The sequence below is a fragment of the Rhipicephalus microplus genome, chromosome 3 (genome assembly GCF_043290135.1).
Source record: "Rhipicephalus microplus isolate Deutch F79 chromosome 3, USDA_Rmic, whole genome shotgun sequence".
Taxonomy (NCBI): Eukaryota; Metazoa; Arthropoda; class Arachnida; order Ixodida; family Ixodidae; genus Rhipicephalus; species Rhipicephalus microplus.
The window spans coordinates 92,408,763-92,433,191 of record NC_134702.1 but is presented as its reverse complement, the minus strand read 5'-3'; the positions used below and the strand labels follow the sequence as shown (position 1 = coordinate 92,433,191).

Genomic DNA, 24,429 nt, shown 5'->3' with positions numbered 1-24,429 from the left:
ATAGCCACCATTTCTTTTTAACTTGTGCTCTGCTAGATGCAACTAAAGGTGCATGATTTATTTGCTGTCTTTCTTTTTTACAACTCAAGTTTGTTCTAAATTTTTTATATTTAGATGTGTTTGTTATGCCTATTATCCAAAGTTTGCTTTGGTAGCTGAAATGTGGTTCCACCCCTGCGGTACTCCGTGTTGTTGCATGTCGCTTCTAGTGTTAGATCTTTACGACCCTGCCCAAATTGTTCCTTTAATATGCGTGGACAGTGTCACAGGCAACACTGGTTGAACAATGACATTTAAGCATGCAGCGTATTTTGTTTTTCGGCCAGGGTTACGAGACCGAGATAGGGGAACAAGGTTGCCAGCTCAGTGAAGGACAGCGTCAGAGGTTGGCTATCGCTCGAGCAATGGTCAAGACTCCCCGGGTTCTTCTTTTGGACAATGCAACAGGAGCACTGGATGGTGCGTCCGAAGCCCACCTTCTGCGCACTATTGCCAAGGTGGGAACCAGTTAGCAGGCAGCTTGTGCAGACTGGCCCACACTTTAATATCTAATTTCGTGGAAATTCTGGGGGCATTGAGGGTCAGTATGGTTGGCTATGAGCGAAAATGACATTGGCAGTGAGGTCAGAACCTCGATAGAATGTAAGAATGAAAATAATGGATTCGAGTCTGAATCTAACCTAGGCCTTCTGCATGGCAGGCAGGCGTCTTACCTCAGTATGATGCAACTGCTTAAAACGGCTCTGAAAAAGAAACCTATAGAGTGTTAAACAAAGGGAGGCATTGCGTTAACACATGTAATATTAATAAGAACTAACAAGCAGTGATGCCTAAGAAAGTATACGGAATGTTATAAGTAGCAGTAATTGGAATGTCAATGTTAAGAAAGAAAAGTGGAAAGAAAAGTTATGCAAATAGCTAGATTTTGGGTGTGAAGCGAATTCAAATACAATAGACTCTCAGTAAACGAAAATTTGTTATACGGAACTTTTGCTTAAATGGGACGAGTGCTTCTGACGGGGTTGGTTTTATTCTAGTATTCTGCACCCCTGGCCATCTCTCACTACTGTATTGAAGTGCTAATCAAATTGAGTATTTTTCTAATACTTCGAAGCTAAATAGCAGAAAAAAAAAATTTTTGAGAATTCCTAAACACAAACTTATCGAAATGGCAACATGAAAGTCTTTCTTTTGGCTAGGTTGATGCTGGCAGGGTGGTGTTTCATAGTTGTCTCGCCAAAATTGAGGCAATGCAGAGGCCGAATAGTGTTCATGTACATGATTTGGTGCGACTAAAGTGTTGCCGACAATAATTTACACGTTAAAGGCAAAGATGCTTGTTCCTCAGCCTGTTCTCCTTTTTCAACATCTGTGGAAGCCCAACTGATGTGGCAGACAATGGTGTGCTCCCTTCAAGTCCGGAGTTCCAAATCTGCTTCTTAGAGGTCAATATATAAGAACATCTGAAATTTTGGATGTTAAAAATCTTTGGCACCTGATTTTTCAAACTTTCTGCTTAACTTTTAGGTTTAAAACAGCATTAACTGAGCCCCACCTTTGTCAAATCTGTCATCTTCATGTAGGAACCAGCGTTTTCTGGAGTCAATGCATTTGCGACCGAAGCAGAGCCCAAAGTGCAGATTTGCCGCAATACGAAAATGTGATGGGGCGAAGCGTGATAAAGATTTGAAGGGCCCACTGTGTATCGGGCACTGATTGACGGTAGTCGTCTTCAGGAAGTATGAACAGTATTTGTCTTCAGGAAGTTGAAATAGTAAAATTTTGGTGCGAATTGAGTCGAATAGCAAACACTATTGGAAAAATATTGGAAATTTAGGATATTTGCGCACCCCTAATGAAAGGATAACTTACCGCTGGCAGGGACCGAGCCTGGGACCTTCAAATAAGTCATATCATGCGAAGTGGTTGAGATATTCACGTGTGTGCAGATGTATTCAGCCAGCTACAATATTGTGAATGACCGTTCCTTTGCAGGGCAGTCCTCGGCGCGCAACGGTGGTCGTGACGCAGCGTCTGTCCACCTTACGAGAGGCAGACATGGTGTACGTAATGGACGAGGGCCACATCGTGGAGCAGGGCAAACATGACGATCTGGTGGCGAAGAAAGGCTTCTACTTCCAGCTCATGCTCAGCCAGCTCACAGAAAATGAAGATGCCGATGCTCCACCACCTCCACCCGTGTCTCGTCCTCCTGCCTGTAAGCTTGTTTGCTTAGTTTTGCATTTTGCCAGAACACCATTAGGATCACTAGGCCACTGTAGCAGCTTCAACGATGGGCTTGTTAGTAACTCAGGTTCTTGGAAAACAGTGTGAACTGGTGGCAACACAAAAAGAGAGGTGAAAGGTGTTACAGTGTGCTTCAAGCTTGACAGAAGCTTACCCGACTATGAAGTCTTGAAGAGGTGACAGGCTGTTAAGCAAGTAGTGTCACTAGAGCTCACGTTTTGACTACAAAAGTTTCTCTTTATTGGGGATTGGTGTAGATGTGTCATCTTGTCAATATGTTGGCTCCAGCAATCATTCTTGCTTAACATTTTCTCATAACATTTCACTCCGAGTGTACAATGTGTATGTCTTTTTTGTGTTCTAAACAGTGTTTCTAATGTGATGCATTTCTTGGGTTATTTTAGGCACCTTGTACAGTAGACTCGCGATAATTCAAACTCTGATAATTCAAACTTTTGGTTAATTCAAACAAATTCAATTTTTTTGGTTGGCCCTCTATTCTTTCAATGTACTTAAAAGCCTCTTAATTCAAACTACATCATTCAATTAGTACATACTCTTTGCAGTTCCACACTAGAAAATATCTGCTGCTTTCCCCTGCTGTTTAAAATTTGCAAACTTATATAATTCTAACAGTCTGAAAATGAAAAACAAGCACCTTGGGCCTTCAAGGAAAAAGGCTTTGCTAGTAAACAAATGCTTGAAACGAAGCACACACACGGTAAACCGTGATGCTTCTGAACTGGTATAGAGAGCTTTGTGCTGAAGGCACGTACCTATAGCATAGTTGTTGGCGATTCCCAATTTCTTTAAAAGATCTGGTTAGCAGTAAATGGCTGATAAACTTGTGGACCTTACACCTCTTTTTTCTCTTCATTGCGTGCAGTTAAGGTTTAAAAACACTTGGAAATTTTTAAATGTTGATAAAATCAATGCCTAATCATAATGTGTGGTGTCACCTCACCCAGAGTCATCTATCTGAGAACTTCTGATAATTCAAATTTCTTGAGTAGTTCAAACAAAATTCAGAGGTCCCTTCGAGTTTGAATTAATGAGAGTCGACTGTAGTAGGTTCCCATCTTAGATATAGTTTCAGCTCTTATCAACTAAAGATTTTTCACCTTGCTAAAATACAAAAGTGATTATGTTGGAGATGGTTGTTCCATTTAGCTGCAATACTGTTAAGTACTAACTTGTTTGCCGGGATTTTACTCTTCTAATTTCATTATAAATTATGAACTGATTTAAACTGGAACTATTGAAAAAGTTAAGTAAGCAAATACAGAGTGCATGTTTGACACCAAAAGCTTTTTGTTATTGGTACTAGTGGTGTGCTTGCATCCTCCCTCTTTGTTTTCTTATCTCTTTGTGATTGTTTCCTACTGGAGAAGCTTGATATAGCCACTATCATTACTTGTTCTCATGTTATTTCAGCCTAATGATGACATAATCAAACAAATGTATGATAGTAATTACCAGTTTCTTGGCTTATAAGTGAGCCCCAGTAAAGTGAAAAAAATGTGTGTGTTTTAAAGCAGGCTGCAATGCTCAGTGTAGCTCAGTCAACTTTGCATAGATTGTTAGCTTTGATTATGGCAGTCGTAGTAGGCTTGGTAGCTGAAGTGTGTTTTGTCCATGAATCCGCCGCACGACTACTACTTCCTCTGCACGCTTTCACCGTATTTCATATTTGCAGCTGGTAAATCAGCTTCAGTTTATGTGCTTTGACTTTGAGCAAGCATTACTTTCCTTAATGTGTTTTTACAGCAAAGCTGTATGTGACTAGCTTCTGGAAGGTCACATCCCAGACAAATTGATGCACGACATGGCCACAAAACAACTTGTAGAACAACAGTTCTCAGCGGCTGATATATACACTCCAATGTTGAAATAACAAATCCAGATACAGTATAACCTCATTACAGCAGACCTCCATAGCGAAAAGGACTTTGGTCTGTTATAAAAGGAGTATGTGAAAGCCAAGTTTATAGAACAGACGTTTATGGAAATACTGAATCGATTTGTTATAACCAGGGAGAATCATGAGTCGTATCGAACTTATTTTCAATGGGGCAAAAAAAAGTTGATTTTTTTTGGAAATGATTCTTCTGTGTCTGTAGCCTTTTTTTATCTGATTCTAAAATATCTTCACTAAAAACTACGTAGAAGGGCTGTAAAATGTTTTTGTGCCTGCCGAGGTGGTGAAAACCATCTTGGAACTCACAAATAAAAAAAACGTCGGTTTTCAAAAATTTATAGCTTCGCAATGGCACAACTGCCCACCACAAATCTAGGCTTGTAGCAAAAGTGTTTTGTAAAGAGCACTCCGTGTTAAAAAAGCAGACGTTTGAAATTAATTTGGAGGATTTCAGTTGGCTGCTTCTGTCCTATTTCTCCAGTACGCCTCGTTAGTCCGATGCTCGTTCCGGATACGCCTCCAGGATAGTGTCGTTTGCTTCTTGTATGTCACGAGGCCGTGGTTGTCTAAAATCGTACTTCTCGGGACATTTTTGTGCTCGTTCTGTGTTCATGGGTTGTTAAACCAGCTGCGAGTGGAACTTCAGTTTTCAGATTACGATCGCACGCCTCGCTCGTTGCGAACATTGCACGCACACGTCTTGAACCGATTGTCATAGCGTTGACTCATTGGCAAGAAAGTTCTGCTTATCAGCGCTTCAGACCTTGCGATCAAGACCACCACGGGACTTATCGTTGTACTTGCGATCGAACATGACGTACTTTGAAACATCGAGCACCGCGGCCATGCACATCGCAGCCGCACGTTCTACTCGAAGTCGTGGCTAGACCTAACTCCTCCCCGAACTTGGTAGGAAAGACTGTCGCGCTAGTGGATATGCAAAAGTGAAGTGATGTGTTTCGTCGCAATTAACAAATCACATCGGCCACTGGCTCCTTAGAACTGTAGATCTTGTGCATCGGTAGCGGACCCCAGCCATGCTCGCCAAGCACCGAGCGCTCGAAACAGCAGTGGCAGCGGCCAACAATTTCGCGCGTCAGCGTCTTAGCACGTGAAATTAAGCACGCAGCACGCCGATTTTTCGTCACCGTAGCTAGGTATAATTCATCATTAACAGACTGGCGATATGAGACATGTGTTCTTGAATCAGTACGTCACTATCCGCGGCCCTATTCCCATCCCAAAAATATGCTAAGTGATGTAATTGAAGCCAGAAGTTATTGAGTTTAGGATGTCCGAGCTAGAAAAGTCTGCTGTAAGTGAGTCCTGACTACCTTGCTGGCCTCACATTTTAGTCAATTATATCTGAATGTTCGTTGTACCAGAATCCGTACTAAATGAAGCTCAATCAATTGAACGAATAGGAAAGTCGGCATAACGTCATATATTAGTTTGTAGTAACCGAATGTCTGTTGCAAGCGGATCTGTTGTAAGGAGTTTATACCGAACAAAGAAATATTGGTTATAACGAAGTAAATGTAGAATAGTCTTGCAATAGTTATAGTCTTAGGAATATACCTTTATAACGAATTTGCAGACGTACCTAATGAACTTATTTTCGTGTAAGATGCAACTTCTTTATAATGAGATTTGAGTGTATTGTCGGATTAGCACTTTCAATGAAGGCTATGTTGAATGTTGGGGTAGGGGAGTAAAAAACCTCCGTAGGAAATGATGTAAAGATCCCTGGTGCCCTCCCATACGCATTTCGCCTCGCCAGTCTAGTCTAGGAGCCATGTTGGTACAGTTGTCACTAGCGAATATGGAGTGGCTGGATATTGTGAGAAAGCCCGAGGATCTCCAAGGCCTTAGTATTGTCAGTAACGATAATCATAAACTCAACGTATCAGTAATCTTTATAGCAGATCCACTGTAGTCACAGCTTCCTTGGTTTCCATTTCACAGTCGTGGGAAGGCTCCGAGTTTTTTTTTTTACCCTACTGCTTATTGTGCATCTTTACCGCACAAGAGGTTATGTTATTTCTATGATACTAACCTTATTCAGCATTGTCCATGGGCTTGCATCATTGCTGCTGCCACCTGCCCTTTTTCTCAAACTGTATGTGCAGCCAGTTGATACCGAGTCTCTTCCAGCAAGACAGGACGAAGATGACGAGGAAGAACGGCTGCGAAGGCGCAGGAAGGCCTTGCTCCTGGAAAGCATCTCGCCGTTTGACCGAGAGTGCAGTCGTCTCGCTGACGACTTCATCAAGGCAGGCATTCTCTTGAATTTCCAATCTATCCTTTTGCCTCGTACTGGAAAGCTTCTGTCTCATCCTGGAAAAAAAGAAATTTTCCAATTTAATTGATCATTATTTTCTGTGGTTATTTATTACTGTGGATTTGTGTTAATGCACATTAACACAGTTGCCCCCAATCTCACTTGCTCATCTTTTTCTGCACCGTAGTTAGTTTTATTTTTGCTGCACCCAGCACTTTTGTAAAGTACACTTGTGTGCAAAAGTGTACGAACAACTGCTGTCCGCATATCTTTACCATCTGTGCCGTGTGGTGGCAAGCCATCCGATTGAATTCCATCAAAGCAGTGCTCTTGACAGCAATTCCGCAAGAGCACTGATCCTGACAGCAGACGATTCGCCACTAGATGATGCACTCGGCGATTTCGGCATGCGCTGTCATGGTTCGTATACTTTTGCTCACGGCTGTACGTGTTTGACATTTGAAACATGATGTGCTTCTTTACATTTTCTCCGAGTCAGCTTGATGTAGTGCAACATATTGTGTGCCTTTTCTTTTTCTTACTCACATGTCATGAAGTTATGGAAGCTGTTAGGCATGTATTCAGTTTGTAATCTAATGTGGTAGGCAGTCAATGGAATATGGCTAACTAAGCAGAAATGAGACTTTTGAGACTGTTCTGTCTACATTACGGCCTTATTTACGCTGCATCAATGTGCTGCGCTGAAATCTTTATTATACCACACCATCAAATTTGTATTCTTAATTTTATGTGCCTTCCCTGTGCTCACCTTGTGTGCGTTGATTTTCTGTTGACATTCATTGTCTATTGATAATGTTGAAGGCTGCAGTTCTGATTGTGCAGAGTTTACCGTTGATCTCGTGAACATGGGTGTGCATGCAGGAGGACGTCGAACTTCCATCTGCCCGCAAGATCTTGCAGAAGGCCAGGCCAGACTGTGGCTGGTTCTTCCTGGTGTCTCTCGCCTCTCTTGTCGTAGGAGCGTCCCTGCCCGTGTTTGCAGTCTTCTACAGTGAAATATTCAACGTGAGCGCATCTCAAGTTTTAATAGAAGTTATTATTGTAGTGGCAATATCCACATTCAGTGCAAAACACTCATATTAGATAGTTGGTTATGATCTCTATTTGCTGTGCAAATGATGAAGTCAAGAGTTTGGCGAAAATTCTTCTGGTCAGGCAGGGGATGAGGTGAAACATGATCACTGATCAAGTCTAATGATGTGACGTTTCAGAACCAGGTACGGGGTCCTTGTTCACTTAGCTGAACTAGAAGTTGTTGTCAATTATGTAGCCAGTGGGCGATGAAACGAGCATGCATAGATAGCAGGGATGGTTTCTGTTGTCCTATTTATTATAGCTAGTGTTGACTGGATGATTAGAGGTTCTAGGAGCTGACGAGATGACATCTTCTTGTCTTTGGCGATGACAGCAGCATGGTCCCAGTCAGTGGTGTGATTATGTTCATGCACATGCTCGGCAATGGCATTTGTCATGGGACTGTTATTAGTGATGTCACGTTGGTGCTTTTTGAGACATTGGGAAAGCTTTTCTGTTTTGTCAGTGTGCTCTTGATGACAATCAGCACATGGTGTCTTATACACGACTCCTGGGTATGACTTACTCGGAAAACCTATCCTTTGAATTAGCAAGCTGGTTTTGGTTTTTGCTGGAAGGGGCTTGAGCAATGGACAAATTACGTTTTGAATATACATGTGAAAGAGCCTCACTTTTATCTTGTCCCATGACTGTACTTTTTATATGTAAAATGCTTTATCTATAGAATTGCCTATTTATATGTAGAACTCGTTTTGTAATCCCCTACTGATTTGATATAGTGGGGTTTCACTGTGTGTGCAACGGTTGTACAGAAAAGCTTTCTATCAATATGACAGAAGCACTTGGCCCGTTCAGTTAAAAAAAAAGAAATACCTTCTACTAATGTGACTGCTGCCCAATACACAATTTGCATTTTCGTATTTACAGACATTCACCCTGGTCGGGCAGGAGATGCAAGATGCTGCTTTCTTCTGGTCCATGATGTTCCTAGTACTGGCAGCTGCTAGTGGTCTTGGTCACTTCTTTAGGGTAAGCCCCATCCGTTCCCAAGTCTTGAGGGCTTCTGCACCAAGCAGCACCCCACTCACATACTGCAATCTACACATCACTGTTAAGCCTTGATCTATGAAGCATAGTGTGTATGTCTGCTCTTTCTAGTTTTGTGTCACTTTTACAGCTTTTTTTTTTCTACCTAGTATTGAAGTGATCAAGTGCCTGCATAAACCCGTTGCTGAATTAAAAGTGATGGGTTAATTTCTATACTACAGTGGCTGGAATCTTATGAAGACCAAATGCAAAATGCTATCGAACCCTACACAATTTAAATTTATTCAGAGCTCCTTTCACTACATCTTTTCAAGATATGTGTTGCTTCGGCACATTAAAACACATAGTCGAGCCCGCTTATAACGAACCTGAGCGTGATGTGGCATCCTTTCGCTGTATCCTCAAGTTCATAGTAAACGAAACAGAGCTTTAAAATTAATGTTGCAAGTGAAAATGCAATTCTTTTTATCCAAAAGGTTTCAAAGAGCAGAAGCCATAAGGATGGTCTTGGAGATTATTTAAAGAGGCAGTGTGCTCTTCTCCGAGGCCTGAGGCTGTTAATGCAGCTAGTTACTACAAGCATGCTTGTGGGCACTGGCTCCAAAGTTACGTCATCCTCGTAATCCAATTCTTTCGAATCATTCTTGCCGCAATTCATTCACAATGCCCTCATTCATGCTCGGTTCCGCAGTGTCGGCTTAATGAAATAATCGCAGCAGATGTCTTTCGTGCCCTCCCATGTCAGAGTCAACAACACGCTGCCACAAATCACTGCCGGAGTGGTCCTGTTCGGAAGCTTCAGGCTCGGCATCGGGTCCAACGTCGACGAAGTCGGGCCCACGAGAAAAGTTTCACACACATATAGCTGTCACAGCTGCCCACGAAGCTTTCACTATCTCCACAGCTAAATACCGAGACACCCGAAGCGGCAAGTTGGCTGCCGAGTGGTCAACAGATCACAAGTGCTCCACAACGCACTTATAATAAGTCTTAGACGTGCGGATTATGCCCAAGCCAAGCAGTCACACTTTCAACATTTTTTTGAGCAGCAGGAAAAGGCGTGGAAGGCCTTCCGTCCACCATCTTGACCACACACGCACACCAACAGCGAGCAAGACGTGCACGCACGACATGGAAGCCAGGACGTGTGGAACTGCTTTAAACCTGTTTTTAGTTGGGAAACAAAACTTCTTAATTCAGCCAGCGTGGCTGAAGTAGCGGAGCGGTAGAGGCAGGCTAAGCACTTGCGATGAAGAAAGGAGAGCAGAGCAAAGGAGTTCTGACAGAGTGGAGAGGGAAGCATATGGTTGGAAGGCGACTTTGAAAACGAACACCTCTTTCACTGTCCCTTTTAAGCCCACTTCCTTTCCCCGCAAGGCGCTTAGCCGTGTCCCCGATACGGGAGACAGAAAGAAGCGTCTTCTCTTTCCTCTTTTCTTATTTTAATAAATAGCCACCTATATATACTAATGTGGGAAGAAGAAAGGTCGGGTAGCTTGCTTAGAACGCGCAACTCGCATCTAGGAAAACTTGGGAGAGTGGTATGCGCACATAGGTCAAAGTATCGCATTGTGGCACTGCCGGACTTCCGCAGCCCTGTTGACTTCGATAATTCACTATTCCTTCTCTGTTACAGCTGTTTTTTCACTTCCACACACGTGCATAGGGCATGCTGAGCCAAGTGTGAAATGAGCGAGAACAGGTCCTAAACATGAAACGAATCGCGAATTATCACAGTCAGTGGGGTAGCGCAAGCGCATGCACTGTAAAGATACGACACCGATTCAGACAAGACGCAGACAATGGCATACAGGCAATGGCCGACAATCTTGGCAAATGGTCTGATCACTCCAGACCAGTGAGTGGGCGACGCCAACGATAGTGTAACAAATCAGCGATCGAAAACTGAGGGGAGACTAGTCAGCCGACCGGTCTTGCGAAAGATCGGTTGCAGTGTCAAAAGACGGGCCAAGTCTAGCGATGCGGGGTGCTCAGAGTAGCATAATGACAAAGGACGGAGGGGGTGCGTAACAAAACATAGTCGGGTAGAGCAACAACAAGAGGGTCGTGGAGGCAAGGTCCGCGTTTTAACAATAAGAATCTATGCGCATCATGTCTATGGCTTATAGGTCGTCGAAAGTTGTTTCTCAGGAAGTTGCCGGAGCGCTGACTTCATTCGCTGTAACCGATCGGCAGTGCTCAGAGATGTTCTTTGTAAGTGCGATTTTGTGCCATTGAAGCAATGCATATTTCCACGGTCACGCTGGTATCGTTTGTTTTAAGCAAAAGTTCGTTTTAAGTAGGGTCGTTATATGTGGGGTCGACTCTATCTTTCTTTTGCTTTAGCTCACAGTAATCATCACTGATGCGACTTTGATGTTCTAATATGTATTGGCCTCTATATTGAACTCTTAATGTTTCTCCCTTTCTGTGTAGCAGTATTGCTGTTGAAATCTGTAAAAGGGCCAACCTGTAGAGAGATGGCGAGGAGTGCCAGACTAAGGTTAGACGCAAGTGGAGTGCACCAGTAGTGATGATATGTGTCTTGCTGACAATCATGCACAGTGTTATCATGTGAAATGTAAAGAAAATGATCTGAAAATGTGCTGCGTGTAAAGCACATCACTTGCAAGTTGAATTGCTATTTGATCGTTCTCCTGAGGCGCCATCTTATAAGCGTTCCGTCACGGATCTGAGGCATTGACGGAACGAAATGTCATGAGAGGCTGAGAGGGAGCAAACAGTCTATAAGTAAGCTGGGGGAATTCAGAAATGTTTTCAGCGCATGAAGAAATATTGAGTTATTACAATTGAACATCATGATTGGCAGGAATTTTGTTCAAAGCTTGAAATTGAAGAACGCGATGACTTTTGCTATTTTTTTTTTGTATTAATGTCTTCAACAGATGCTATGTGGTGTCGCAAACTGTTGAGTCGTTCAGGCAATGGGGGCTTATTGCGATTTTCGCAAACTATCAGTGTGGCATTAGGGTACGGTAAGTCAGACACAAAGCCAGCTAATTCAACTCTACGGCCCCAGCGCTTATGTTTCAATCCAATTCAAGTCATCTGGAGACTGTCTTGTATCCGTTTTATCGACAGAACGAGGCCTCCGTCCATTCTGTGCCCGTGCTGTCGCAAAATGATTGACAGCACTGGCATTTCCAACTGATATTCTTAAGTATTGACTAGGATGTACTAGAGTGGGGGAGTGGGTTTACAATGGGCTCGCTCCGCGCTGAGGCATTTTTTTTCTTCTGAAGATCCAGGTGGGTGCCACCGTTACCTTCCCCGCAGGGGCGCCTGCGCAAGTAGGCGTTTGGTGTGTAGCGACACCACGGGGGGAGTTTTGACTCCCTCCCACGCCTAGCCGTGCGTGGCTTTGCCGTGTTCGGGGAAAAGGGGATCCTGGGGGTTGAGCCGACGCTGGGTGATTAGACCTTTAAGGCCCCCTGGCAGAGGCAACACACCCCTTTGGCCCTGGCTTCACGTAGATGGCACCCCCGGATTGACCCGCCTGGGGGGAATCGGCAGTCGCCCTTTCCTGTCTCCTCCTCACATCTTCGTCTTTTCTCTTACTTTAAATCTGTCCTGTCCTCTACTCTCTTCCGTTGACTTCCGTGTTTCCTGGCGGCAAGGGTTAACCCTGTGTGGCTATCCTACCTTGGATACACCATATTCGGTTATAGTGGTGGTGTACAGCTGGCGTCTGCAGGTCCTGTGCTTACAGACCCTGCAGCGTCCCCTTGTAGGACTCCATGGTGGTTGGCTGGTGCTGCTGCCAAAAATAAACCTTTTCTTATGGCTTGTTCCTTCCCCCCACTCCCTGTGCGCCGTCAGAAAACGGGGCGCACCGATGAAGTATTCCAGTTTTTTGGTCACCAGAGAGTATCCTTTCCCCGATTTCACGTTATCCACGCTGACACACCCGGCAAACCAGTAAGAACTATTTCACCTTTTCTTGTTTCGAAGTCTTTGACAGAAATCTTTGGCCCAGGATATAAAGCATCGAGAATGGCAAGTGGTGAACTCCTGTTGGAGCTCCGCGACCAGAAACAGTATGAAAAATTGTCTAATCTAGTGAAATTTGGAGATACCAAATTAATAGTAACCCCACACCGAACCATGAACACCACCCGTGGCGTTGTTTCAGATGATGACCTGTAAGGGCTGACGGAGGCTGAACTCCTGGAGGGTTTTAGCGAACAGAATGTCATCAACGTGAAACGAATTAGGATGAGGCGCGATGGCAAAGAAATCCAGACTAAGCACCTGATACTTACTTTCAGTTCAAGTGTACTGCCCGACTCCGTTGAGGCTGGATACACCAAGCTTCGAGTGAGGCCATATATACCGAACCCTCTCCGATGTTTCAAATGCCAGCGGTTCGGCCACAGTTCTCAGAACTGCCGAGGCCGCCTAACTTGTGCGAAATGCAGTGCTGACGAACACACATCCGATGCCTGTGAAAACTCTCCTCACTGTGCGAACTGTAATGGGGAGCATGCCGCATACTCACGGTCATGCCCAAGCTGAAAAAAAGAAAAGGAAATTGTCACGATTAAAGTAAAACAAAACATTTCATTTAAGGAGGCACGAAGGCAGGTGTCCTACCTGCCAGAAACCAGCTTTGCTGAAGTGGCGCGTCAGGGGGCAGCGCCACGACGGCCCCTGGCGCCTGTCTGGCACACGCGTAGTGAGCCAGCGGTGACGCCATCCGCCCCCTCGGCGGTTGCAGCCAGTGCTGCTCCGCCATCGAAGAAGGACCCACCAACCTCCGGGCTGGGGGACGCGAAGGCCTTGTCTTTAGAGGCGAGGCCCTCAAAACAACTGCAGCACTCGCAAGAGCGCTTGTTCAGTGCCTCGCTAGAGGCAATGGACACAACTCCGAACGTGAGGGCGCAGCAAGCGCCTAAGGATCGGCGCGACTCCGTCGACCGATCCAAAAAAGAAAAATCTCGTGTCACGGCCCCTGGAAAGGGTCCGTGAGCTAATTTTCCATCCTTGAGCACACAGCACAAAACACATCTAAAATGGACACGCAGATTTTACAGTGGAATGTGAGAGGACTTCTCCATAACCTCGATGATATTAGAGAACTTCTTAATAAACATACTCCAAAGGTGCTGTGTGTTCAGGAAACACATCTTAAGTCCACACAAACAAACTTTCTAAAGCAATATGTCATCTTCCGCAAAGACCGTGACAACGCTGCCGTCTCGTCGGGCGGTGTCGCTATAATAATTGATAAAGGTGTTGCCTGTAAGCAATTAAACCTCCGAACTTCTCTTGAGGCAGTTGCTGTCCGAGCAGTGCTGTTCGGGAAGCTACTAACAATTACTTCTATTTACATTCCTCCGTGCTATCAACTTTCGAAGACAGATTTTCAAAGCTTCATTGATGAACTTCCTCCGCCATATATAGTTGTTGGTGATCTTAAATGCACATAATCCTCTATGAGGCGACTCCCGTTTGGATGCACGAGGACGTCTAATAGAACACTTTCTGTTTTCGTCAGGTGCATGTTTACTTAACAAAAAAGAATCAACATATTATAGCATTACGCACAACACATACTCTTCTATAGACCTGAGTATTGTCTCGAGTACACTAATTCCTTATCTGGAGTGGTCTGTTCTCAAGAACCCCTTTGAGAGTGACCACTTCCCGATAATGCTGAAGCTAACTAAAGAAGATACATGCTCGCCTGACTTTCCTCGTTGGAACACCAAGTCAGCCAACTGGGAACTGTTCCGAGAAAACACATTTTCAGATGAAGAGGACATTGCTGATTTTAATATAGACGATGCTGTGGCATACCTAACAGATTTTATTATTGACGCTGCAGCGAAATGTATTAAGTGAACTAACGGAATGACTAATAAGCGTCGCATCCCATGGTGGAATGACGATTGTCGGAAAGCGCGAAATAGTCAAAATAAAGCTTGGAGATTACTCCGAAATTACCCAACGGCTGAAAACCTCATCAACTTTAAACAGGTGAAGTCACAAGCTAGAAGAACGCGTCGTCTTGCAAAGAAAGAAAGTTGGAATAGGTACATATCTGGTATCAATTCTTACACCGACGAAACAAAGGTTTGGAATAGGGTAAACAAGTTAATGGGTCGGGAGTCGCACCCCCTGCCCTTGGTAAATAGCCGAGGTGAGAGCCTAGAGGAGCAGGCGGACTGCCTAGGCGAACACTTTGAATACGTTTCAAGTGCATCAAACTGTACAGAAACGCTCTTAAAATTCAAAGAACGCGAAGAGTGGCAGCCCCTTAAATGTAAACGTCCATCCAGTGAGACTTACAACTGCCCATTTACATTAGCTGAACTTAAGGCATCTCTTGCGTGCTGCAACAACTCGGCGCCAGGTGTCGATCGTATAACATACGAAATGGTCAAGTACCTTCATCCCGAAGCACTAAAAACACTCCTAACTCTCTTCAATATCATGTGGGCAGCTGAGTATATTCCATTTTCATGGAAAGAAGCTATAGTTATCCCAGTACTTAAACAAGGCAACGATCCGTCCTTGGCCGCCAGCTACAGGCCAATAGCGCTAACAAGCTGTCTATGCAAACTATATGAGAAAATGATAAACCGCCGCTTAATCTACTTTTTAGAAAGTAACAGTATACTAGACCCCCTTCAGTGTGGTTTCAGAGAGGGGAGGTCGACAACAGACCACCTTGTTCGCTTAGAGACATACATCATAGATGCATTTATTCATAGGCAGTTCGTACTTTCGGTATTCCTAGACTTAGGGAAGGCGTACGACACCACATGGCGATTCGGGATTCTCTGCGATCTTGTCACCATGGGCATCTGTGGGAACATGCTAAACACAATTAAAAGTTATCTGTCTAACCGAACCTTTCGCGTAAAAGTGGGAAATGCTCTCTCTAGAACTTTTACCCAAGAGACTGGTGTTCCGCAAGGGGGCGTGCTTAGTTGCACACTCTTTCTTGTAAAAATGAACTCCCTGCAGTCAGTCATTCCATGCGCGATGTTTTATTCCGTGTATGTTGATGATGTGCAGATGAGTTTCAAATCATGCAATATGTCTATCTGCGAACAACAAGTGCAGCTTGGAATGAATAAATTCTCTAAATGGGCGGATGAAAATGGTTTTAAAATAAACACGAATAAAAGTACTTGCATACTTTTTTCCAATAAACGAGGGGTAATGCCACTACCAAACGTTGCGATCAAGGGAGACCAACTCTCTGTTAACAGCGAGCATAAATTCCTGGGAACCACTTTAGATTCTAAGCTGACGTTTATTCCCCATATTAAATATGTCAAAATGAAATGTTTGAAAGCGATGAACGTCCTAAAACTCCTGTCACGTACAACATGGGGTAGTGATCAAAAGTGCCTCTTGAAGTTATACAAAAGCCTTGTCGGGTCACGCCTTGATTATGCCTCTATAATTTATCATTCCGCAACGCCAAGTGCATTAAAAATCCTAGACCCCATTAACCATCTGGGTATCCGACTTGCCACCGGTGCTTTCAGGACAAGTCCGATCCAGAGCCTCTATGTAGAGTCGAATTAGTGGTCACTTCACCTGCAGCGATCCTATAGCAGTTTCACATATTTTATAAAGGTACGCGCAAACATCAAGCATCCATCTTATTCAACTATAAACGATATGACCGCTGCCACCCTTTTCCATAACCGACCCGCAGTGAGAAAGCCGTTCTCTTTGCGTGTAAGAAACTTAAGTGAGAAAATGGGTGTTCCGCTGCTAGAACTTTGTCCTACGCTCACAGCGATACTTTTACCGCCGTGGCAGTGGTAGCTTATGCACTGTGACACCTCATTTGTCGAGATCACTAAACATGCACCAGAAGCACATATTAAAATGCATTTCCGAGAACTCCAGTCCAACTACTCATGCGTAGAGTTTTATACCGACGCTTTTAAGTCGCATGCAGGGGTGGCTTATGCAGCCGTCGGACCATCCTTCTCGGAATCCGGTGTGCTGCACCCGGAAACAAGTATATTTACGGATGAGGGTTATGCACTATTGTCGGCTGTGAAGCATATACGGAAATCAAACATACAAAAATCAATTATATTTACATACTCATTAAGCATCGTAAATGCATTAAGATCACTTTTTAGATTAAGAAATCCGGTAATAATTGAGTTGTATTCTGTCCTATGTACTGTGTACATGTCCAACCAGCATGTTACTATTTGCTGGGTTCCTGGCCATAGAAGCATCGAGGGCAATGTGTCAGCTGACCAAATGGCCACGTCAATTATATTGCGCGCGATTAACCCCATCGCTACTGTCCCCACAACAGATCTAAAACCCTTCCTACGTAAGAAACTGCGAAACCACTGGCAACGCTTGTGGGACACAGAAATAAATAATAAGCTTCACTTGATTAAGCCGCGGTTGGGTTACTGGCCCTCCGCTACGAGAACACGGTGAACTGATGTCCTATTCGGTCGCCTCAGAATAGGACACACTTATGGTACCCATAGCTTCCTGCTGACTGGCGATGAACCTCCTACTTGTGGTAGATGTGGTGAGAGGCTAACTGTCCTCCACGTCCTCCTGGAGTGTCCGGAAGCTAAAAGTGAGAGAAAGAAATATTTTGCTTTAGCATACCGCTATAATCTTGCTTTACATCCGATTATGTTTCTCTGCGAAGCGCCGCTTTTTGATGCAAAATCAGTTTTAAGCTTTTTAAAGGATGTAGTATTGAATGTTTTTAGCCCAACATTGAATGTTTTTAGCCCAACAGGTTCATAGCGCATCCTCTGTTCAGAGGATGCCGCTGTGATAGCAGCTTTCAATGAGCCCAGGCCTCCATGCTCTTGTTTTAAGGGTTCTGTCGAGGCACTGGTGCTCCATGCCAAGTTTTTATTTCACATACATATCACATTTAAACCATTTTATGGCTTCATAGCACACATCATTTGTCATTGCCATAATTTTACTTTATATATATTTTTACGCACCTACAGCGACTGTTTTTTTTTTGGGGCCCATTTACAGCCACGTCACATCTGTTTTATCTACACTGCACATCGCACGATTCATTATCATCGCTCTGGCGCTCTTTGGCCACATCTGGCCCTTGCGCCAATAAACTCCACTAATCATCATCATCATCAGCCACCGTCACCTTCACCTGAAGGTTACCATAGTTACTGCTGATGTTGCCATAGTTGTGATCATGCGCGGCAGCTGGCGACGGCAGCGCAATAATATTCGCGTCTCAAGTGTATCCTACATCATTTGTGCAGAGCCATAGATGACGTCGCACCACGTCTCGGGAATAATTCAACAAAAGCGAGTCACTACGTTAATTTCGCCAAATGCCCTGCTCATAGATAATAGCAGCAGGGCTAGCTCCATTGTGTTCTATTCTTTTTTTCGCACCAACAAGGTTGAAAGTAGCTAACAAACAACTGGTAAAAAACGCTGCAAAAACAGCGGTGTGTCGAGCAGATGACAGCTTGGCCCGGCTCAAATCTCTCGCAGCAGTCCTACGTGTGCTGCCGGCTGCAGCTCCACCGACCCAACATAGAATCAGCCAGAGCTTCAAGTAAAGGCGACTACAACGTCATCACAAATTTTCCGCCCTTTTTGCTTCACCCGCATCGCTTGCCGCCCACTCCAGTGGATCCATTCTTCCATTCTAGTACACTCTATGTCAATCGTGACTCGGGCCTCAACCAATCTCATGTAGCTCCTTCTTGCCCTTTTACAACATTTCGTACTGTGACATAACACTAACAAAATATCCCGCCTCATCTCGCATGCAGCTACGGTAACTGAATTCATGCGGGTTTGTATCACATTCATACAGTTACTCCGAGATCATTGTTCCTCTGGCAGATACAGTAGAGTAGTGGACTTCAATAAGCTGTAAGCAACGCTCATGATTCTAAGTAATTTGTGAGATTTGTGGAACCAAGTTTTTAGTCGCTTATAGTAGTTTTTGTACTGCACCAAGCATAATTAATTGTTGCAAGAGTCACTGATAATTGTTGCAAGAGTCATTGCTAAATGTGTCGCTTACTTTATGCAGACACTGGGCGTAGGCATTGCTGGTGAGAACTTGACATTTCGCTTGCGGGTCGCTGTGCTGGCCAACATCCTGCGGCAGCACATAGGCTGGTTTGACGACGAGTCCCACTCTTCACCCACGTTGGCCTCTCGACTAGCGACTGATGTTCCTGTTGTTAAAACTGTGAGTATAGCTGAATTCCTTAATTATTATGAAAATAAAAGGCTTTTTCACATAATGACACTGACCTTTTTGGAGGATTCAAAAAAGGAATATCTGTCGTAGGTTGCGTCTTTCGTTAGAAGTTCATGGAAGGGTTTGTAGTTGTTTTATTTGCATATTCAGTCTGATGAGTTTGGTTTCTGCCATTGGACATCCTGAACAATCTGGTTTATAAGAGACGGCAAATTTTATGTCGCGTGATACCACTGTTCATTTAGTTCTGTGTATCGAGAATCACCCTACTGATTCTAGTAAAGTGCAATATAGTTTGCCATCCACTTCGAAGAATAATTTCTATGCTCTTTCTGTAGAGAAGTATGCCTCTAATAACTGGCAAATGACGAAATTTTCCACGCATATCAGCCACACATAAGATAGTGTGCCGGATCATTTCAGTGGTTCTGAAGACAGTCGTACACAATTCTATCAAAATACCAAAACTCTAGAAGCAACCTTGTTTTGTGTGTTTGATCGTAGCCACAGTCGTGACTTTTTTCTAGTTCACAGCAGTGTATAGCTTTACAGCAGTGCAAGCTGATTCACAGCAGTGTAAGCTGTAGTGCAGTGAAGCTGCACCCAAAACAATTCAAGTGAAATTGGTCTACACTTATATACTTGTTTGCACTGGTTACAGATGTGGGGATACGATAGGTCTTTTTTTTTTGTTGAGCTGCTGTTTATGTCTTTAGGTAAGCATGCAAATATTTTATTGTGGAATCCCTTCCTGTGCGATTTCTGGCTACTAGTATATTATAGCTTTATTTGGTGTGCTAGGTGCTTGCAGGTTCAACGTTGGTAACCACTGTGCTGTGTCATCATTGAGTTTGCCGCTTTAGTGGCAGACACTGTTGAAGTCTCATGCAATTGCAGGCAGCAGGCTACCGCTTGGCAGTGATGTTCACGGCGTTGGTTACGCTTGGAACGAGCCTGTCGCTGGCTTTTGCCTTTGGCTGGAAGCTGGCCCTCGCCTTGGTGGCTATTGTGCCCATTCTGGCACTGGCTGGTGGACTGCAGCTGCGTGTTGAAAAGGCCTCCCAGCGCCGCGGTGCACACCTGATGATGCACGCTGTTCAAGTGAGTAAAGTGTCCAGCCACATGTATGTGCTCTAGTGCATGCATGGGTGGAATGCTCAGGGAGTAAAATGTGACAATTCAAAGCCAAGTAAGGCATATACTTTTGTTTTTGCTATCTTCAGCTTGAGCCGTGTCAGTGCAGTTTGTACTCGAACACTTGCATCACAGCGAACATGACTTTCAGTGGCCAGGTTCGTAATGGCATGATGCAATTATTTCAAGTCATTGCACATACCACTCATTATACCGAAGGTTTTGATGTCACATTGTCGATCCCTCAGTCCTGTGCAGAGGAGCATTGTTGTGTATTACACAAGGTATTATTGATCGAGTCACCTTGCACTCTCACTAAGCTGAGTCTAAAGCTATACCATACAGAAAGCCTATTAGTAAATGTAAAAATACTACTCACATTTATAAGCTTTACTTTGTCACTGTACACATGCTTCACAAATTGTGTCAAGCGCAAGATACTATGTGTGTGTCGCTTTCTAGCATGTAGCAGTTGACCACCCACGGCATTGGTTATTTAGTGTTGTAGAGAAGCCTCCGAACACTGAACTGGGTCGAACCCTCAAGTGCTTTCTAGTGGGTCTACCCAAAAAGGATGCCGCTTGCGCTAAGAGTCCGTGCTTGGCCGTTACTGTCGCCATTGTGTATGCTCGCTGTGTGCCGGCTAATAAACGCCCTAACAAATTGGTGGACAGTGCTACGATCCCTTTCGATGCCCTTGGAACGACGATCCCATACCCTGCTATCTACTATGTCCCACGACGCCTCTCAGCAAACGCCTCCTTCCATGCCACCCCCTTGTCCCGGTGTCCCCAGGATCCGCGATTCACCCATCTTCACGGGCGCCGATCGTTTTGACGTGGTGGACTGGCTCGCCATTTACGAGCGCGTGAGCGTCCCCAACAAATGGGACGAGGACGGCAAGTTGACAAATTTGGTGTTCTACCTTGCGGGCGTTGCAAATTTGTGGTACAACAACCACGCATCCGATTTCGCAACCGGGTCCGATTTTAAGATCGCTATCACCAACGTTTTTGGCCGCCCTGCCGTTCGCAAGCTGCAAGCCGAGCAGCACTTACGCGAATGCGCTCAGCAGGCTGGTGAATCATTCACCAGTTACATCGAAGATGTCCTGGACTTGTGCAATAAATCCAACAACAGCATGTTCGAATCAAACAAGATCCGAAACGTCATGAAAGGCATCGACGATGATGCCTTCACGATGCTGCTTGCCAAAAACCCAGGCACAGTGGCTGAGGTCATCACGCTGTGCCAGAGCTAAGAGGAGCTCTGCCGGCAGCATTCGATGACCCGTTGCTCTACACCACGAGATGCAGGGCTTGCTAGCTTGGAGGTGAGATCTGATCAGGTGGCACTGCTGGCAGACCTCAAGTCCTTCATGCGTGAGGAAATCGCGCGCCAGTTCTCTCTCCTGCGCTTTGCCCACCCGCTGGCTGTTCAACAATCGGCCACTACCATTCTTCCATCCATCCGTCGAGGGATTGAGCAGGAAATAGCAGAGGTAATGCCTGCGTACCACCCCCAACAGCCTTTGGCTCCTGCGCCCCTGAGTTACGCCCAAGTGGTCGCCAGGTCGCCTCAAGTCGTTCCAGCACCCGCCCCTCTGACCTACGCCGAAGCTGCCGCTCGACCTCCGTCCTTTGCAGCGGGTATGCCCGCTATGTATGTTGACGTAACCCCTCAGCCTCAGCTTCAGCCCACCATGCAGCCACCGTTCCGTCCATCAGTTCTTGCGACATGGGTGAGACCTACCCCGGTGAACAGGTGCGACCTACATGGGTGAGACCTACCTCGGTGAACAGGTGGCGCACACCCGACAACCGGCCCATCTGCTTTGCCTGCGGTTACGCCGGTCACGTAGCCCGTTATTGCCATCGCGTACAGCCGTCTCCGATTTCTTCGCCTGTTGCTGGCAAACTCAGCCGTCCCTATCACGAAGAAACGCCGTCTATGCCATCGCCGTCTCGCCCAGGTCCATCTCCTCGAAGGTCGCCGTCTCCACGACGTTGTTTCCTGTCCCCAATGCGCCCAAGTTCAGCTGCTCACGAGAGGGAGAACTAGTCGTCGCAGTCCCCGAGGCAAGGTTTGCGACGCTATCTCATTGTGAAAGCCCTCAGAGCCGCCCATCTAATGTCATTGACGTGCTTGTGGACGGTGTTCATGCATCTGCTCTTATTGACACTGGAGCTGCAGTATCAATTATGGACGAAAACCTTTGCCGCTTGCTTTGAAAAGTGACGATGCCAATTTCTGGGTTGTCCCTTCGTACTGCTAGTTCGCATCGTATTCATCCTACAGCGGGGTGCACAGCTCGCATTGTCGTTCAGGACGTTCTGTATGTCGCCCAATTTATTATCATTCCTGCATGCTCTCATGACATCATCCTGGGATGGGATTTTCTCTCCCGCAACGACGCCGTCATCCATAGTGCCGCCGCCGAAATTGAACTCTCACCCTTCTCGCATTTGACGTCAGAAGACAGTCCCTCGACACTGAGCAAGATTCTCGTGAAAGACGATACCATAGCACCTCCAAGCTCGACGATGGGTGCTTCGGTCTACTGCACCGGTCTCCCCGACACCATTGCACTCGTTTCATCATCCGACCATGCTTGCAGAAGGAAAGGGTTGCTAGTACCTTTCGCGACCTTGCTAATCACCCAGGGCAACGCCGCTATTTTTGTGACCAACCTATCCCCAAACACTGTTACGTTGGTTCGAGGGGAATGTCTCGGCAGAGTGGAACCGGTCGTTGACGCACAAGTCCTGGACGTACCCGATGACTGGCGTTGTCCCAATTTGCGTACCATCAGTGCTGTTTCCACTTCTGATCTATCATCTCTTGATGTATTTGGCCCCTACTTTGATGACAAACTTACTTCGGTACAGCGTTCCCAGCTTCTGAACCTGTTGCAAGAATATCGTTCTTCTTTCGATGTCGGGCGAAGTTCTCTCGGTCGCGTGTCCACTGTTACGCATCATATCGACAATGGTGCCCATCCACCATTACGGCAACGTCTCTACCGCGTGTCGCCTGCTGAACGCCGGGAAATTAACGAGCAGGTTGATAATATGCTCAGACGCGATGTTATTCGGCCCTCGGACAGTCCATGGGCGTCTCCTGTTGTTCTTGTTGCGAAGAAAGATGGTTTTGTGTGGTTCTGTGTGGACTACAGACGGCTCAATAAGATCACTCGCAAGGATGTTTACCCACTGCTGCGCATCGATGACGCAATTGAGAGCCTTCACGGAGCCGAATTTTTTTCTTCTCTCGATCTGCGCTCAGGGTACTGGCAAGTACCCATGGCTAATGACGCTCGACCGAAGACTGCATTCCTCACACCCGACGGCTTGTACGAATTCAACGTCATGCCGTTTGGTCTATGTAATGCACCTGCGACCTTTGAGCGCATGATGGACACCGTTCTGCGCAACTTGAAATGGCACACGTGCTGGTGTTACCTCGATGACGTTGTTGTGTTCGGCCCAGATTTCTCCACGCATCTCCAACGTCTGAAAGAAGTTTTCGCACGTGTGAGCAATGCCGGCTTGCAACTAAATCTGAAGAAGTGCCGCTATGCAGCACGGCAACTCACCATCCTAGGGTACGTCGTGTCTAAGGATGGCATTCTTCCTGACCCAGCCAAGCTTCGGGCCGTGGCTGAATTCCCCAAACCTGCGTTCGTCAAAGAACTGCGTAGTTTCGTGGGCCTGTGCTCATACTTCCGACGCTTCATACGAAACTTTGCTACGATTATATCACCGCTGACGAAGCTCCTTGGAAGTAACGGGCCCCCAATTCGTGGTCGTCTGAGTGCGACGACGCGTTCGCGAAGCTCCGCCATTTGCTGACGTCTCCTCCCATTCTACGCTACTGCGACCCTACGGCCCCGACGGAGGTGCACACAGACGCCAGTGGTGTAGGCCTCGGCGCTGTCCTGGCGCAGCGCGAACCCAGATTCCCTGAATATGTCATAGTATATGCAAGCCATACGCTCACGAGAGCCGAGACAAACTACACCGTCACGGAGAAAGAGTGCCTGGCGATCGTCTGGGCCCTTACAAAGTTTCGACCTTATTTGTATGGTCGCCCATTCGATGTCGTCACCGACCATCATGCACTATGCTGGCTTTCATCATTGAAGGATCCCTCAGGCCGTCTCGCCCATTGGGCTCTTCGCTTACAAGACTACGACATCCGCGTGCTGTACCGCAACAGACGCCAGCATGCTGCCGCCGACGCCCTCTCGCGCTCCCCTCTGCCTGAAGGTGATGTGCTCTGCTCAGTATCTTCGGCTGCTGTTTCTGCCATTGATGTTGACATCATTGCTACCGAACAGCGAAAGGATAATTGGACCGGCCTGCTCATCGACTTGCTCTCTGATCCATCCGCAACGCCATCTAGGCGTGCCTTGCGTCGTCAAGCTCGCCATTTCGCCATCCGTGATGGCCTTCTACACCGACGCAATTACAACGCCGATGGACGGCAGTGGTTACTCGTGATACCTCGCAG

General features: G+C 45.8%; 1 protein-coding gene across 1 annotated transcript in view; it reads left to right on the top strand.

Moving 5' to 3' along the window:
• LOC119159763 (ATP-dependent translocase ABCB1-like) overlaps positions 1-24,429 on the top strand; it is an 84,518-nt gene that overhangs the window by 39,679 nt on the left and 20,410 nt on the right. The window contains exons 14-20 of the mRNA XM_075889983.1: positions 327-497; positions 1,996-2,218; positions 6,320-6,438; positions 7,329-7,472; positions 8,430-8,531; positions 18,610-18,771; positions 19,681-19,884. Coding sequence (XP_075746098.1) covers positions 327-497; positions 1,996-2,218; positions 6,320-6,438; positions 7,329-7,472; positions 8,430-8,531; positions 18,610-18,771; positions 19,681-19,884 — 1,125 coding nt within the window. The remainder of the gene's footprint in view (positions 1-326; positions 498-1,995; positions 2,219-6,319; positions 6,439-7,328; positions 7,473-8,429; positions 8,532-18,609; positions 18,772-19,680; positions 19,885-24,429) is intronic.